Here is a 17,045-nt window from a genome sequence, read left to right as displayed (position 1 = left end):
CACCCCCCGCACCTGCCTCGGGACGCCACTGATCCCTGGCCCTTGTTATGTGTGACTGCAGGGCATTCCTCAGCCACAGCTCTTTGGGTTGGTGGCCTGCTATCGTATGACAGCTTTCCTTGGGTACAGACCTAACTGGGATCAGTCCGAACCTTAGATCATCACTACTTGTCATATAGGAAGAATCTGGAAGACAAACTAGGGTGAATTTATCAAAAGAGTAGAGTCTGTTCACTAAAGTGGATTCTCAGTGTATGTGTATGTTAGTAAGTAAGGTGAACTTGTACATTTTTAATACCCAATCACGTGTAAGGCAAATAAAAAAACAAGACTTTTGCTAGCACATGACTGGTTTAAAGAGGTGAGCACAGTATTACTTTATTTACTAAGTTCAATGAAAAATTTACTTTATCAAGTGAACAGTCTATACTCATTATGTAAAGGAACCCCATTGTGTATATTATATTAATCAATAAAAGCCTCCCTTTTACTTTTTGGATTGCAGCTTACACATTGAACAAAAGAAGCTGATCAGTTGCTACAGGCAGCACAGACAATTCTTGTACAAGACATTAGTTGTAGATTGTTTTTAAAGCTTAGTAAAGGCAATTTTTTTCTGGAAAATAACAAACATGTTATACCTACCTGCTATTCTGGGGTCCCCCGCTGGAGATCCTGGCTCCTCCTCTTCTCAGTGTGCCCCCATAGGAACCCACTTCCTATGGTGGTGAACCTGCGGGCTCAATCCCGAGGTGGGCTGTTTGAGTCTACTGACTTGCTCAGCGTGCTTCAGCTACACCCCCCACATAATTTGATTGACAGCAGCAGGATTTAATAGCTCCCACTGTTGCCTCTGTGAGCAGAGAGAGAAGAGAGAGCCACTGCAGACAGGCACATTACTGGATCAAGATATATCTCAGATAAATATAAAGGGGGTGAGGGAGTGATACAATTACTGGAACATTTTTTACCTTAATGCAGAGAATGCAGTAAGTTAAAAAATGTTGAGCCTTTAGAGCCACTTTAATACTAGTGTCCAATATTTGAGTTTTTTAAGGCATGAGTGGCATTACTAACACACTATGGGTAAATTAATAAAAACTGGAGGAAATCTTACTGTTCATAGCAGCCAATCAAATGTCTGCTTTTATTTTACACAATAAAATTGTATTTAGAATGTACAAAGTTGTTATGGTTATTACAGACTTTTCCTTTGGTTTTTATAAATTTGCCACAGGGTGAGCAGTAATTATTTCGCACTATTCCATCTTTTGGCAGGGAGCTGAAATACTCAGGATGGAAAGCTGGCGTTCCTTGCTTTGAGATCATTCTCTCCTGTGGGCCCTGTTCCTCCAGACTGATTCTGAAAGCAAGGAAAGATCTACAATCTTTCATGCAAAGCTGTTTTAGAAGTAAACTGAGACAAAGCATATAAACACAGTGGATATTTTTCCCATATGGAACATTCCTTACAGGGCGGTTCTGAGAGACAAGAAAAAAATAAAACCACTAGTGTGCATCTAAAACCTTTATATCAGTCATGAAATACTTCATGCAGTGTCGTTTGCCTGTTCGAATAAGCAATATTGGTTTTGAATAACTTGATTACATAATTTAAGATGGGTTTTTCTTGTATTAATACACTTATTTATCTTTTGAGCTTCAGGGCTGTCTTCTATGCTTGCTTCTTACATTGTGAGTTACTAACCTGGAACAAGTAAGCTGCCAGTGAAGTCTAAATTCCCATCCTGCATACTTGTTCTAGCTCTGCAACATAATAGGCATTTAAAGCAGTATTAAACCCAAAAGCAAACGTAATATCTGGCGGCTTACCAATTCTTAGATGTGATGGCTGCGTTCGTTTTAATTTTTTATGCTTTCCTTTATTTTCAACTGGTGATCTGGCCAGTAACTCGGTTGTTTTTCAACAGAACAAGTTGTTCTACAGATGGAGCAGTTACAGGGTTGAGACAAGCCTTTTACTACTGACAGGAGTGCTTATGCTGATCAGCTTTTATTTATTTCTTTATTTACATAAGCCATAATCTGTAGCTTGGCTTCAAATTGTTTAGTGCATCAAAATCTGCTAGTACATCAAATACTCCACTCCCCCCAGATTAAAGCGGAGTTCCACTCACCCTGTCAAAAAATAAAAGTCAGCAGCTACAAAAACTGTAGCCGCTGACTTTTAAAAAACAGCCACTTACCTGTCCCTCGATTCTGCAGTGTATCCCCCGCAGCCCGTTTCACCGGCCGTCCTGTATTCCAGGAGGCCGGCATCTTCAGTGTGGGCACCCGGCTGTGATAGCTTGCGGCTTCACAGCCGAGTAACCACTGCGCATGCGCGAGTACCGCAGCGCTACATGAATGGTCCTGTAGTCTTCTGGGACCTGTCACGTGTCCCAAAAGACTACAGGGAGGAAGGGAGGACACCTTCTGATCGCTACAGGAAGTGGGAGCGGGTACCCGCTCTCCCCCTCCCCCCAAAGGTGCCGATCCTTAATGGGGAGCAGTCCTTAAAGTGGAATGTCCCCTTTTGGTTGGAGCTCCGCTTTAACAGATCTGCTGTCCAAAAGTGCCTCCGTGCTCCTTCATCCAGAGTGGAAGCACAGGAGGTGTGTTTCTGGCCAGATCACCAGGTGAAAACAGGGAAAAAGGCCAAAAATAGAAAACTCATACACCCACCAAATCTAATGATTGCTAAGCTGAAAAATATATAACATTTTTTAGTTTTAGGTTTAATACCATTTTAAGCTAAAATGACAGCCCAAAGCTTGTGCCTTCATAAAAAAGATCAGAAATGGCAGTTCATACATTCTGTCCTCACAGGTTTCTTGCGTATGCTTGTTATTATATGTCATTGCATGAGCTGTGAATTCAAGACTTACCTAAAAGTGATGTTGTATGACCTAAAAGATGCTGCAGTCAGTGTGCTCTTTGGTGGTTACTGTACATCAGAGCTAATGGCAGTTATGCAAACAATATAGACTAAAGCCAGCCATACACTGACACAAATTCATCAGGTTCAGCAAGGATTCAATGCTTGTTTGGTTTGCCATATTACTCACTGCCCTGACAGTTGGTGCTCTCCTCTGCTGTCCTCCACTCTGGAATGTGGGGGGCCCTGGCACACAATGCAGGACTGTTGGTCCTGCATTGTACTTGATAATGCTGGAGAAACAGCTTTGGGGGACCAGTCACAAAGAAAGGAGGAAGCCTGCAGGAGTGAGGAATAAAGTATCACCTTAAAGCAGAAATCTGGGGAAATTTTTTTTGTTGCCAGTGTAATGGGGCTGTGCCGGCCCTGCACAGGTTAAATGCCCCACTGCATGGTAAAAAAAAAAATAACTGGAGTTCTGCTTTAATCCTTTCCTCAATAGCCAAATGAGCATGTTTTATTCTCATAAACTGAACAAGACACAATAATTCCTGTAAAGAACTTGTATACATTTCATACTGAAAGTTGTGCTAAAAGTAATACAAACATAAGCACCAGTAAAGCAACAGATGCTGAGCAGAAGAACAGAGTCATTCAGGAACAAAAGGAATCACAATGGAGACACTTAGGAACATGAGTCTGCACAAAGCAGTAAAATGGAGATACTGCCTGTACCAACCAGCTGAGTGTGCACTTTAAAGTGTATCTAAACCCAAAGAACAAAAATGTAATATGTTACAGCTTCCCAGTATTAGGCCAGCATGCCCAATTGCTGATTGACAAGCTCAAGGCTTTTGAATCAGCAGTGACAATTCTGATCTGTACCATGTGTTCATCCCACTGTAGTGTAAGCACAGCCTACATGTGAATGACAACTCTGCTCTAAATTCAGGAGCATTGTAGTGTTATTGCTAAACCATCACAGGAAATGTCAAAAGGCGGACTGGCAGGATCAACAGGTTATTGTGGGAATTTGTAGGGGGACTCTGTAAGTACAGATGCACTCATAATTAAAGCAGAACATCAGTATTTAAGGACCCCTCACCACGCTGGAGCATGGAAAAGATATGTGTATATATGTAAAATATTTATATTTTTTAGAGGGGGAAGGGGAATCCCGCTCCCCTCCCAAAAAATTTGCTTTTGAGTTCTGTTTGAACTTCTGCAGTACATAATTTTTTTTAATGGTAGTACATATATAGTTTATTTTTACAGTCACTTCAATATTGTTGCAGTATTGTCTCCCTTTATTTTGTAAAGTGCTGCGCAAACTGTTGGTGCTATATAAATCCTGTATAATAATAATAATAATATGTGCCTGCGGATTGGTCCCATCTTCAAAAAACATTTCCTCAATCATGACTGCCAGGATTCTGGAACTGCGTTAATCTTTACAGACCAGAAAGATCTGCATGCTGATGTTCATGTCAATCAAATATTAGTAATGAGTGATGTTCCTGATTTGATGATCACTATTTATGGGTATGAAAAAGGGGACCTAGATGTCTAACACAAAAACTTAACCTCTAAATGCAAACAGGTAAAGCCTAAGTTTACGGAATTTTTTGTAATCAGCACAAGGGACAGTAATTACATTCAATGAGAACAGAAGCTGTAGTACTGTATAGCTTCTGTTGTATGAATTGAGGATGGACAGATGAATAAAATGTCTGCCTCCTCTATTCATAGAGCACTTTTCATTGCTGGAAGCTATAGTACAGCTTCTATAAATGGAGGAGGGGGCAGAAAAGGAGGGTGCAGACTTCACTTTTGGCAAGTACACTATGATAGTTCCAGTGACTGTATTAACACTTACAGAACCTGGAGGATTACCGCTGTGAGGATATGGGAAAGTGGGGTCAGAGGAATTTCAAGTAAGACAGTGGCCACCAACACAAGAGACACTTATCTGAAGGTAAATATGGTCCCTTGTGCTGATTAAAATAAATAAATAAATATATGATTTAATGAGGATATTTACATATGTACACATGGTGGCCAAAGACTTAAATCTTTTCTAAATGTACATGAACAGATATGGCTATTTTAAAATGAGACTTTACATCTGTCATATCCCATACTGGATATTGATCATACAAAGGGAGTCTTATCTCCATACACAGACCAGTTATCTGTAAATAAAGTTTAAAACTACATCAAACTGATGTTCCAAGAACGTATACTTTTAAAGTCATAATAAAATATCCTCCTTGCATTTTTTTAAAACAAAGTAAAGGAAATATATTAACTGGTCATCATCATTTATTATCAAATATTAATTTAATATCTGTACAAATAATCAAGGATCTACTTCTGTAGTCACAGAGAGTAACATGCTAAATGCATTATTCATTCTGTATCCTGGAGAAGTAATATGACGTAGACCACAATATCTGGTGCACAGTATGTTCCGCACAATTTATTTAATGTATGGAAAACAGGATTACAGGCTGTAGAATACTGATATGACCCAATGTTTCAGACCTAGGCTGGTGAAATTCTACAACATAAGTCATGTTTCTATTCGGCTGGAAGGGATTATGTGACTAGCAGAGAGTATGAGTCACCAGCAGGCAGAAACTTTTCATGCTTTACAATGAAAGATGAGAACAACAAATCCAGGCTAATCACTGTAAAGTTTTGGCTATAACACGACTGAAAAATGCTGCCCCAGCGTCTTCCCATATCTAGCTCTAAAGATGAATTAATACCTGAATAATATAATATAAGTGGTGAAGCGCTCAACTTAAATACTCAAAAACTAGTGCAATATCCCCATATATAAATATTAAATCCCTAGTGATATAATAATACACAAATGATACCTCTTAAGCTATGCAGATATACAAATAATACTAATAAATAATTAATAGAAAACTAGTGCAATATCCTCATATATATGTAATATATATCCCTGGTGATATAGTGATAACTAATATCTCTTAAACTGTGCAAAAAAGTGATACTGAAATGCAATTGATTATATCAATTTAAAATAAAATATTAATTAGAATAGTGATGCCACACTGTGCAAAAATTATAACAAAGTGTTCAAATAATGCCACTCCATGCTGAAATAGTGCTCTTCGTGAAAATCTTGACGTGACTCCCCTCAATAGCAGAAATGCCCCCTCACCTTCCACATTCGACCCTTGCGGGTCACAGAGCTTTTTATATATATATCTCTGCCAGATGTTAATCTCCTCCACTGCCTCCACCGACCATGATCCTCCTCCAGGCAGTAAGTACCACTCCAATTACTCCCCTCACACAACGAACTCTGCCAGAAAATATTCTCCTCCACTGCCACCACCGACCAAGATACTCCTCCAGGCAGTAAGTAATACTCCAATACCCCTCACACAATGGACTCAGGCATAAAGCGATTCATATGGAAAAACAAAAGCAGACCTCCATAGTGCAACACTGTTTAATGGACTAAAACGATACAGTGAAACATTACACTCACATGTCCTCAAAAACCGAGAAGCAGTTTCCCATATGCTATGGGTGTATACAGGGACTCCTTGCTCTGTGACCCGCAAGGGTCGAATGTGGAAGGTGAGGGGGCATTTCTGCTATTGAGGGGAGTCACGTCAAGATTTTCACGAAGAGCACTATTTCAGCATGGAGTGGCATTATTTGAACACTTTGTTATAATTTTTGCACAGTGTGGCATCACTATTCTAATTAATATTTTATTTTAAATTGATATAATCAATTGCATTTCAGTATCACTTTTTTGCACAGTTTAAGAGATATTAGTTATCACTATATCACCAGGGATATATATTACATATATATGAGGATATTGCACTAGTTTTCTATTAATTATTTATTAGTATTATTTGTATATCTGCATAGCTTAAGAGGTATCATTTGTGTATTATTATATCACTAGGGATTTAATATTTATATATGGGGATATTGCACTAGTTTTTGAGTATTTAAGTTGAGCGCTTCACCACTTATATTATTTTGTTTCACTTATCTTGCGGTATATAGAATAGGTGATAGCAGCTAACTCACTAGGTTCTGTGGAGCGCAGGGGGATTTCTGTAATTTTAATACCTGAATAATGGTGAACCAGCTGCTGGAGGGTTTCAAACTGAGCTCTAGTTGTGATGTAATAACCGCCATTGTCAAGTTTCCGGATCTTATAGTGCTTGACATGATCTCCCTTCATGTCATCCCAGTCACGAATAGACAATGAATAGGCACCTGAAACAAGTTAGGACACAGAAACAAATGGGCATAAAATGGCATTATATAGTGGGTCATAAAAAAATCATAACTTAAAAAGAGAATTATATTGTGTGCTAAAATATTAATCCAAACAAGTAAACCTATGGTTTACAAAAATAAACCTCCCTGATAAAATCATACGCTGAAATAATTTACGGAACAATTGCATAACATATTGTCACAATGTTCATTGACAAGTTGCTAACGTTAACAATCCATGTTTTAGCTCAGTGCTTTCAAATCAATGATAGGCTATTGGATGTCAAGGCTGTATGCCTACGACTGCACATCCAAGTGGTTTCATGCTTATAGGGAAGGATTAGTGGCCCTGGACATGGTTTGATAGGCATCTCAGGACTGGCCATGCATTCCTGTACATGAGTAAACATTCTCATATTGAGTTACAGGTGTACAGCCATGGCATATCATTGATTTGTACAGGCTGCTGGCCACAGCTGTATGCCAACACCTAACACTTCCTTGTGCAAAAATACTCTGAATTCTTGTGTCGTACGCCAGAATGCATCTGTGGGCATCAGCCTTTACAGAAAAACTAATGTAAAGGATGGTCATGAGCAGGGGTGGACTGACAATTCATGGGGCCCCTGGGCAATAGGGGATCATGGGGCCCCTGTGTCCTTGCCCACACTCAAAAAAAGCCTATAAAAGGTACCAGGGGCATTTCATGGGGCCCCCTACTGACCCCGGGCCCTCGGGCAGTGCCCGAGTGTTCGAATGGTCAGTCCGCCCCTGGTCATGAGAGATTTCTGGGGATCTGAATATCCTAAATAAAATTATTTACATTAATGGATTTTGATTTTAATTTCTCTGATGTTTTTTTGGGTTTCCTATGGTTTCTGCCCAGGTAACTCTTCTCTTTTACTTTACTCTCTTCTTACATCTTTACCCCTTTCTGTATGTCTTATGGCAGCCCATTGAAAAGAATGGACTGCTAAAGCACCCTAACATCATAAAAATTGGACAAGACTTTTTTTTTTGTCATGCAATGTACCACAGCACACTACTACAGGGGTGCTCAACCTTTTGAAGAGCAAGGGCCACTACGTGATTTGGTAACCGTTCGCGGGCCACAATGAAATGAAATGGTTTAGAATGTTGAATTGTTTATTTTGAATAACATAATGAACATTTTCCTCCTGCACCTGCTGAATCCCAGCAGAAGGGAGAGGAGACGAAGCTGGCTTTCAGCAGTTGCAGGAGTAAAATGCAGAGGATCGGTTCCTGTATATGCCGTCCCGCTGCTACTCCAAGTGTAAAACAAAATGTCACAGGGAGGTCACATAGGTCTCCTGGAGCATGGGACGAGGTCTCTTTTGCGAACCATGATGCTACTCCAGTAGTTGGGAAGGTGTGGTAAAAACACATCTCCTGTATGGGTTTTTAGTGCCCTCCAAACTGCAAATGTAAATGAGCCCTTACTGTCCTGAGCCACCCTGTAAGACTGCTTTCAACTGGTGTGCTGTGGTTTACTCGCAGTCGGTGCAGCTGCACTACACCTGTAGCTTTCTGGCAAGTTTGCTGCGCTTTGCCATAGACTTCTATTATATCCTGTGGGTGTGGAGCACCTTCTAAAAGTACACCAAACCTGCAGAATATAATAGAAGTCTATGGCTCAGTGCAGCTAACCAGCAGGAGAGCTGCCGGTGTACTTTGCTGCACCCGTGGCTGCCTGCTTCTTCTGCTGCTGGTGCTAGCTCAATGCACTCTGTTGCTCTGGGATAGCATGTTGCGCTTCCCTTGAGGTTGTGGTCCACATCAGAGTGCTCAGAGGACTACATGTGCCCCACGGCCATGGGTTAAACACCCCTGCGCTACTATATAGTGCATTGGTGTACCATTCAAAATAAATGGGAATGCAACAGCGCATGCACAAGTGTCATACTTCATTACAACTCATTTTTAATGTTCATCAGCTTACCTTCCACATGGGACCTGGGTCAGAATGACTTTTCTTTTACCATTTGATAAATATTTTATAAATCTTTTGGGATTTTGTCTCCCATAAATGACTATAGACCACTGGTTGAATGTTGTGCTCATGCCTCATTCTGTCAACCATTACAAAAGATTTATTTCTCCCAATAAAACATCTATATTATTTTACCTTTACTGAGTACCATGTACTTTTTATTTCATTTTTCTTTTTACACTCTAGCAATAGTACAAGAGTACAATTGTATGTGTATGTATGAATGTAAGTTAGGGACCTTGGATTGTACACCACTTGAGGGTTAAGGATTGATGTGAATGTACAATATATGTGTGTAAAGCGCTGCGCAAATTGACGGCGCTATATAAGTACCTGAAATAAATAAATAAAATAAGTTTGGGAAAATTCTTATTACAATGCTAGTGTAACTAGGGGACAAGTTTCAATTAGCAAATTCAAGAAAGTACCGTTATCTTGGAAAATATATCACTTTACCTTTGGTGGTTTCACTTTCACGTATTAAATAAGTACCCCTTGGATTTCCAAAGGATAGTAATTGTCTCTCTGCGTCTTTTCGTCCCAGTTTACCGAAGTACCATCTAAAAAAGATTAAAAAATTGAAGATCGCCCCTTACAATTGCCATTAACAAAAACACATGAAGAAATTTAGGTTAATAAAAGTTATGACATATTAACAATATAATGTTTTATTTCTTAGTAATATTAGTAAGGCATACTACTAATATAAAGTGTGCCATGGACGTGCTCTACGCTTATCATTTGACTGCTATACTTGTGCCAGGAGACATTATATTTGGCAAAATAGGATACTGCAAAATTTGCTTTGCTATACTGTTTTCACCATGGCCATTGATTTAGTTTAGTTTCAAAAGTTTTGATTTAGTTTTAAAAGATAATGAAACTGTTCAGTGATTTCTTTTTAATTTGCAACATTTTATATGTTTAAAACATAATAAACAGCATCTTTAAAAAATGTTACAACCTGTATGTATGAGCATTTATTTAAACTTTGGACAAAGTTAAAACCTCCGCCAATTTATTTTTTGTTGTTTGTGTCCAGTTGGGGGGAATTTACCTTCACTTCCTTTACTACACAGATACAATAGAAAATGTATTTGAAGTGAGGGAAATTCCCTTTTGAACAGTTGTCACTGGAACAGGAGTCCCATTGGAAGATTTCTGCTCACCTCTTGTACTGGTGACAACTGTAAAAATGTTGATTTCCCAACACTTTTCATCCAAATGACCCAGGCCACCAAGACAAAAAAAGAAGATGAATCTCCCTAGTGTAGAGACATACAGCAATGGAAAATAGACAGGTGATGTAACCATTCCCTACTCTTTGCAAAACTAAAGCGTAGATAAAGATTTTACAAGGTTGTTTAGTAAGAAACTTACTCTTCAGCTTGAATGGAATCCACTGGGGCCACATAGTTACTTGGGATATAACCTGTTCCACCAGTTGTCAAAGACCGAGCTTCCCACCAATCACCTTCACTGTAGATTGAAATAAAAAGAGAACGACACACATTAATAAAGCAAAAAAGAGAACCCACAGAAATGTAAATAATGCAATCATTTAAATGCCTATTTTTCCTTTCGTTTGAACACAGAACTAAATAGATCATAGATCTCTGTGATGACCCTATCTATCAGTACACAATAACATTGTAGACATTGACTATTTACACACAGAGTGTGGCTCAGCTCTACTCATTAGCTCACTGGCTGTGAATGATAGCAGCAGGAGCCAATGGCTCCCGCTGCTGTGTGAGCCAATAAGAACAGAGAGACCCAGGAGAGCTGTGGCTCTCATGCACATTGCTGGATCGAGTTGGGACTCAGGTAAATATAAGAAGGGGGAGCTGAGGGGGGAGCTACATCCAGAAAGTTTTTTTTCACTTTAATGCATAGATTACATTAAGGTAAAAAACCTTCTGCCTTTAGAACCACTTTAAGTCTTGGAGGTAAAGGAATCAGTAATACTTCCATAGATGGAGGGAGCCTATCTGAGAGAGGAATAAGGCACAGTAATTATTATACCTTATCCCTCTACCTGGGAACTTAATGAGTGTTTAATGAATGCAGTGTAGGGGTCAACCGCAAGGGTCATTTTTGAGAAATTCCAAAAGTTAAAGAATACCTGTACTGAAAGAAATACAAGAGATACCACTGCTGCCATCCTTCTAAGAATATACTTGGTTTCAATACTGTGTAAGACGTGCCAGGAATAAGCATGAAGATTAGAAGGTCGGAGTGAAGTTTAAACTCCTGATACTTATTCCAGATCAGTTCCTCAAAAAAAAAACTGATGCCACTGGATCAGCATGACAACCAAGTAACTACCAGCATTATCATAAGGAAACATCAGCAATGGTATGCTCCATATTATCCATGAAAGCACAGCTTGATCATAAAGCTTCTCCACGCAGTATCTCCACAATCTGATTAAGATAAACCTATGGTTTACCAAATAATAAAGGCTTTTGCTGATAACTATTACTACCCTATACCTGGCGAAACCTGTCACTTCAGCTGGAAGGCAGCTAAGGAATGAATTATGTTTTAATCCACTTCTTTCAAACTATTATCAATGCAATGACTTGTTAGAGTATTTTTTATGAATGGTCCAATTTCTGAATCATCCAAGATTCACCATACAATTAATGGCAAATCATTTCATGTATAATCACTTTTCACCAAAATATAAACCTGTTTGAAAAAGATTCATCAACATAAGAATCTAATATTTTATTGGGAAATGCTGCTTTATATAATATGAATATGGATTGAGTTTGTTTCTGCTCCTAGAAGCGGAAGCTTGAAAAACATTTCTAGGCTACAATATAGTGCATGGACAGATAGGATAACACTATTTGCTTCTAGGGCCAGAAAAAAAAAGCTCATAAGTAGCTGCTAAGAGCTTAACAAAAAGCTAGTGCGCATGGAGCCTGTAACGTGCCATCCTGCATTGGGGCAATAAAATAATTTCTACCCGATTTCCTATGGAGAAGTCACTGAATGCAAAGCAGTCTGACCAAGTTTTTAAAAAATATGATTTAGCTGCAGAATACAGCAAAGTATAGCAAAATTAAGAAATGATTTTAACATTGTTAAAGCACCAAATCTGGCAGTCTGCTTTCACTGCAGAGAATTACCTTTGAACAAGGTACATTTTAATGAACCTAAGCCAAGTATTGTATTCAGTATTGGAAGAGTGTTCCAGATGTAAAGACTTTTCATGTGTGTCCAGGAAGATGTCATTTGAAAGACCTGCAACCACTGGTCTGGAGCAGCAATCAGTAGTCTCTTGAAAGAAGTAAAATTACAGAGCATTGTGTTCCCTTATGAAAAGATGTCACCCTAAATCATGAAATAATGAAAGCAGCTGCTTGGAACGCAGATCTTAAAATGAGCCAGTATTATTTTTCAAGACGGCTTTTAAATCTGCCGATGCTTGAACAAGAACTATATTTTGAGATTTTCTATGCATTTTCTATACATGGTGATGAGTGGACTGGAAGGTATGTAATGATAGATGACCTCTCCATAGAAATGAATGTGCCATGCATGTGTGGAAATGTATGACAAATGCTTCAAAGTTTGCAGTGGTGGTTGTGTAGCTTTTTGTGAGTGGCCTAGCCAGGGGCGGACTGACCATTTGGAAACTCGGGCACTTCCCGAGGGCCCGGGGTCAGTAGGCGGCCCCATGAGATACCTCTGGTACCTTTTTCAGAGGCTTTTTTGAGTTTGGGCAAGGACACAGGGGTCTCATGATCCCCTATTGCCCGGGGGCCCCATGAGTTGTCAGTCCGCCCCTGGGCATAGCCTAGATCTGGCAGGGATATACAGGGTTGAGCATAAGAATTTGGGAGGTGGGGGTGTTGGGAGAGGAGGGGAAGATAAAGGACAACACAAGAAATAGTTACCTTTCAAGACTGACTCCAGATAAATACAAAGCTTAAATATATATCTTAAAACTGTCATTCCTGCCTCCTACTACACAGCACAACCAGGTCCTGCACCTTCCTGTAGTCTACAATAGGGTTAAGCAGTACATAATGGTCTAGAAACCATGAAAAACCATGAAGGAACAGCAACATGGAACATCATTGTTGGCCTGATTGCACTGTGCAAAGTAATAAGTATTTTCAACTGTAGCAATAAAAAAATAAATCAGGTTTCTTGTCCTGTGCTGTGTGGCAGAGCTGTGTAAATCTTGGGACTGGTTGGAGAGAAATACAAATAAATGACAAGTAAATAAAATTCCATATATGCTTTAATGCAGTAAAAGTAAAAAATACTCTTTTTCAGTGGCACCTGCACTGCAAGGGTTACACTCTCATTTCTGTCTGGGGGACTTCAAAAAGCACTTTTACTTACTCAATGTTCCACTCATGCAGGCTCCTCTGCACTGCTAGACCGGTCCCGGCAGTCTCTTCTCCTCTCTAACTCAGCGGTCTATGGTCCTCCAGTCTACTTCCTGACTGGGAACCTGCTTCTGGAACAATGAAAGCCAACTGGAGATCTGGTACTGCCGGAATCAAATATTGCAGTGAGGAATGGTGCTAAAATGAGGGGGCACTGTATACCTGGGAAGTGGATGATTATATAAGTATAAGTGCTTTACCATTCCCTACATTAAATGGTAAGCTAGGCTCCAGTCATACAGGCGTTTACACACGCTGTGACTCCGCTGGCTGGGTGCACAGAAAACCCTGTCAATCCTGACCACGGAAATCCAAAGAATCTTGCTGCTAGTATTTGCAAGGCGTGTAAACGCCTGTGCAAATGGAGCCTTAACCCTTGTATAAAGTGCAGAATCTTGTGAGCTGCTATACCAAATCAGTAATACAAAATATTTAAAAAATGTTAATAACAAAAAATTTAAAAAATAAAATTGTGAATCGCTCACACTATTAACATTCCCATACAAAATATGTTATTTGACATAAAATATCAATCAAGTGCCACGCTTGACTTCTGATTTAAACCAAAACAACCAACATAAACGTCTCTTAATAAGTGTCCATGTACTGATATTCTATATGATTGTATATCTTCACAGATGCTTGAATTGCAAATAACTTCCTGAAACACCTTGTGCTATTATCCACTGCAAACCAATGTGTATACACCTCCACCGGATACATCTCTCACCTGGTGTATATGACCAAACCGCTGTGAAGTGAAGTCATATATAGCATTTGTCCATAATATGGACTAGTGTATGATGTCCAAAGAGCATGAGTCTCCTCCACTCTCCTAGCTGTCCTCCTCCATCAGATATATACCGAAAAGAGATGACCAAAACATAGTGCTTTATCCTTACAAAACATTTATTGATAAAACAATATCCAGTATTCCACTTACCTGTATGATGTATAATATCATGTCTTATAAAGTAACTCAAAAAAGGCACTGCTACTGATATGATATGGATCCTCCAGCTGCTAATCTGCAGCCAGCTGTACTGCACTCTCCTATCCTATGAGCGTCATGACGTCAAAGCCCATTGACGTCATGACGTTTGTAGGATAGGAGACTGCGGTAATGGTTGCAGATTAGCGGTTGGAGAATCCATATAAGTAGCAGTGCCTTTTTGGAGTTACTTTATAAGATGCGATATTATACATCATACAGGTAAGTGGAATACTGGATATTTTTTTATCAATTATGTGATTATGTGAGCTTGGGTAAACAAGGCCTTGCTGTCTACTTAATCTATAAGCCCGGTTCTTAGGTGCCTGCCAACACATCCTAAAGTAACATACTTCAGAAAGTGGTGACAGGTTTGCTGTAACTTAGCTGTGAATTACCTAGATAAATTGGTTCCCTTAAATGAGGACAGAAGTATTACCTTATTATACAGGAAACCGCTGAACAAATCATTTATTTGAGCAATTATGTCTCTGTGTCCTCTCAGAAACAAAATAAGCAATTAAACAAATTGAGAGCAACCACCTTGCAAACACGACTGAATTAATTGTGAAGGTAATGGTCACAATGCAGGAATCTCATAATATATTACAGGCTATTTTTGTAAGATAAATGATTAAAAGGGGAAAATGTGTCACGTTTCTCATACACCTATAATCAACAAATAGGAACACTGGAGGGACTAATCCCTATAATTAAGAATATACAGTACACCCCCCCATTCCCAATAATTCAGTTATGTCAGTTAGCAACGTTAAAGAAGAACTATAGTCATTTTGAGTATTTTTTGTTTCAAAATAGAAGTGAAAGTATAACCAAAAGCATTTTTTTTCTTTTTGGACAGAGCGGAGGGGGATTAGAACACCTATGGTTTTTATGTCTGTCTATGCCCACAATTAGAGAGATTCATCCCATGTTTACCATTATCATTGAAAGTAAATGTAAAAAAAAAATCCCAAATTGTGGGTTGTTCCCTGAGAAATAATAGAGGGTAAATCTTCCAATGGGGATACTAGTTCTGGTGACCTGGCAGGCCACAATGGATTTCCCTATTTTACAGGGATTTCCTCTCACTTCCTGTTTGGCTATGAAACAGTAAGTGAAGGTAAATCTCCCCAATGTTACAATGATGGGGAAAAAAAATAGACAGTGGTTATAACCCTCCCTTACTCTATCCAAAATTAATAAAATGTTTTGCCTATAGTTCTACTTGAAACAATAATAAGTGTTACTGTTTAAATGCCGTTTTTATATGTACATGGACTGGTCCCTATCCTGCTGGTTGTCAGAGATTATGTGATCTTTAGTTTAGGCCTGAGACAACTTAATTCACAGTAAAAATGTGATTTGTTACACTGATAGGCAGTGGTGTAGCGTGGATTGCCAGCGCGTGGGGCAAGGCAAGTAATTTGCGCCCTCTAACATGTGGACTTTTAGCACTTTCCTGTGGAAATGCAAAGGGTTCCTCCACTCACAGCCTGAGCATCTGATTGGCTGCCTGCAGCTTTTTATTATTGGTTGAATCTGAGATATCTGTTTACTACAGTAGTCAAAGAGATATCTTCTCAAATTCAACCAATAATAAAAAGCTGCAGACAGCCAATCAGAGACTCATGCTGTAAATTATGAGGAGTCCTTTTATACAGCAAAGGCAACCAATAATAACCCTGACATAAGGTATGGGGAATTAAAGAAGAGACAGCAGGGGATGGGAAGAGGGGAGCAGTGTCCCTTTTTTAGCCCCTCACCTGGAGCCATGGGGGGTATCGCTGTGAATGGAGAGGACAGGAGCCATTAATAATCTGTCACTGCATTGCAGCCAGCCATTAGCCCCTATGTGCCGTAATTTACACAGGCGTTGTTGGCTGGCTGCTCTGCTGCAACTGATTAGGGTTCCTTGTTATTGACAGCCTTAGCCTCTGATTGGTTGCCCGCAGCCTTTTATTATTGGTTGAGTCTGAGATAGTAAATAATACATAATAAAAGGCTTCAGGCTGCGGGCAGCCAATCTGAAACTCTTGTCTGTGAATAACAAGGAGCCCTTATTAACTGGCAACTCTGCTGTAAGCGAGGAGCCCCCCCCCCCCACCACTACCAGGGGGGGCAGGAGGGGTAAAAGACGGGGTGCAATAAGGATCATCATCCTACAAAAGGTGCCCCCCAGCCCCCATCCTGTGTCCTCCCAGCCAGGCAGGAAATATGGTGCAGCAACAGCAGCCTCTGTACTTACACAGGAGCACTCTGTAGTTCCGAGTGCTGTGGTCAGGTTCCCTCCACCCGCTGTGTGTAACAAGCTAAGATCCAGTGGTCACTGGCAGCCCTCCTCCCCGCTCCCCTCCTCCTCCTCTCCTGCTGTTGGCAGCCCATTGCCCAGGTCAGGGGAAGACAGACAGACAAGGAAACCTGATGCCCCGGAGTGTCTGCACTGAGCACAGCTCTGCTTGCATTCTC

General features: G+C 39.9%; 1 protein-coding gene across 5 annotated transcripts in view; it reads right to left on the bottom strand.

Moving 5' to 3' along the window:
• Positions 1 to 17,045, bottom strand: part of FYN (FYN proto-oncogene, Src family tyrosine kinase) — a 259,186-nt gene that overhangs the window by 22,764 nt on the left and 219,377 nt on the right. For all 5 annotated transcript variants that reach the window (XM_089664475.1, XM_089664471.1, XM_089664473.1 and 2 more), the window contains 3 exons: positions 10,554 to 10,652; positions 9,630 to 9,733; positions 7,010 to 7,159 (listed from right to left, as the gene is read on the bottom strand). In XM_089664475.1, the coding sequence (XP_089520601.1) occupies positions 7,010 to 7,159; positions 9,630 to 9,733; positions 10,554 to 10,652 (353 nt within the window). The remainder of the gene's footprint in view (positions 1 to 7,009; positions 7,160 to 9,629; positions 9,734 to 10,553; positions 10,653 to 17,045) is intronic.

The sequence above is a fragment of the Staurois parvus genome, unplaced genomic scaffold (genome assembly GCF_062004578.1).
Source record: "Staurois parvus isolate SC_StPar_1 unplaced genomic scaffold, SC_StPar_1.0 ptg000048l, whole genome shotgun sequence".
Lineage (NCBI taxonomy): Eukaryota > Metazoa > Chordata > Amphibia > Anura > Ranidae > Staurois > Staurois parvus.
The sequence above is the reverse complement of the archived record's forward strand: the minus strand, read 5'-3'. Positions and strand labels throughout refer to the sequence as shown.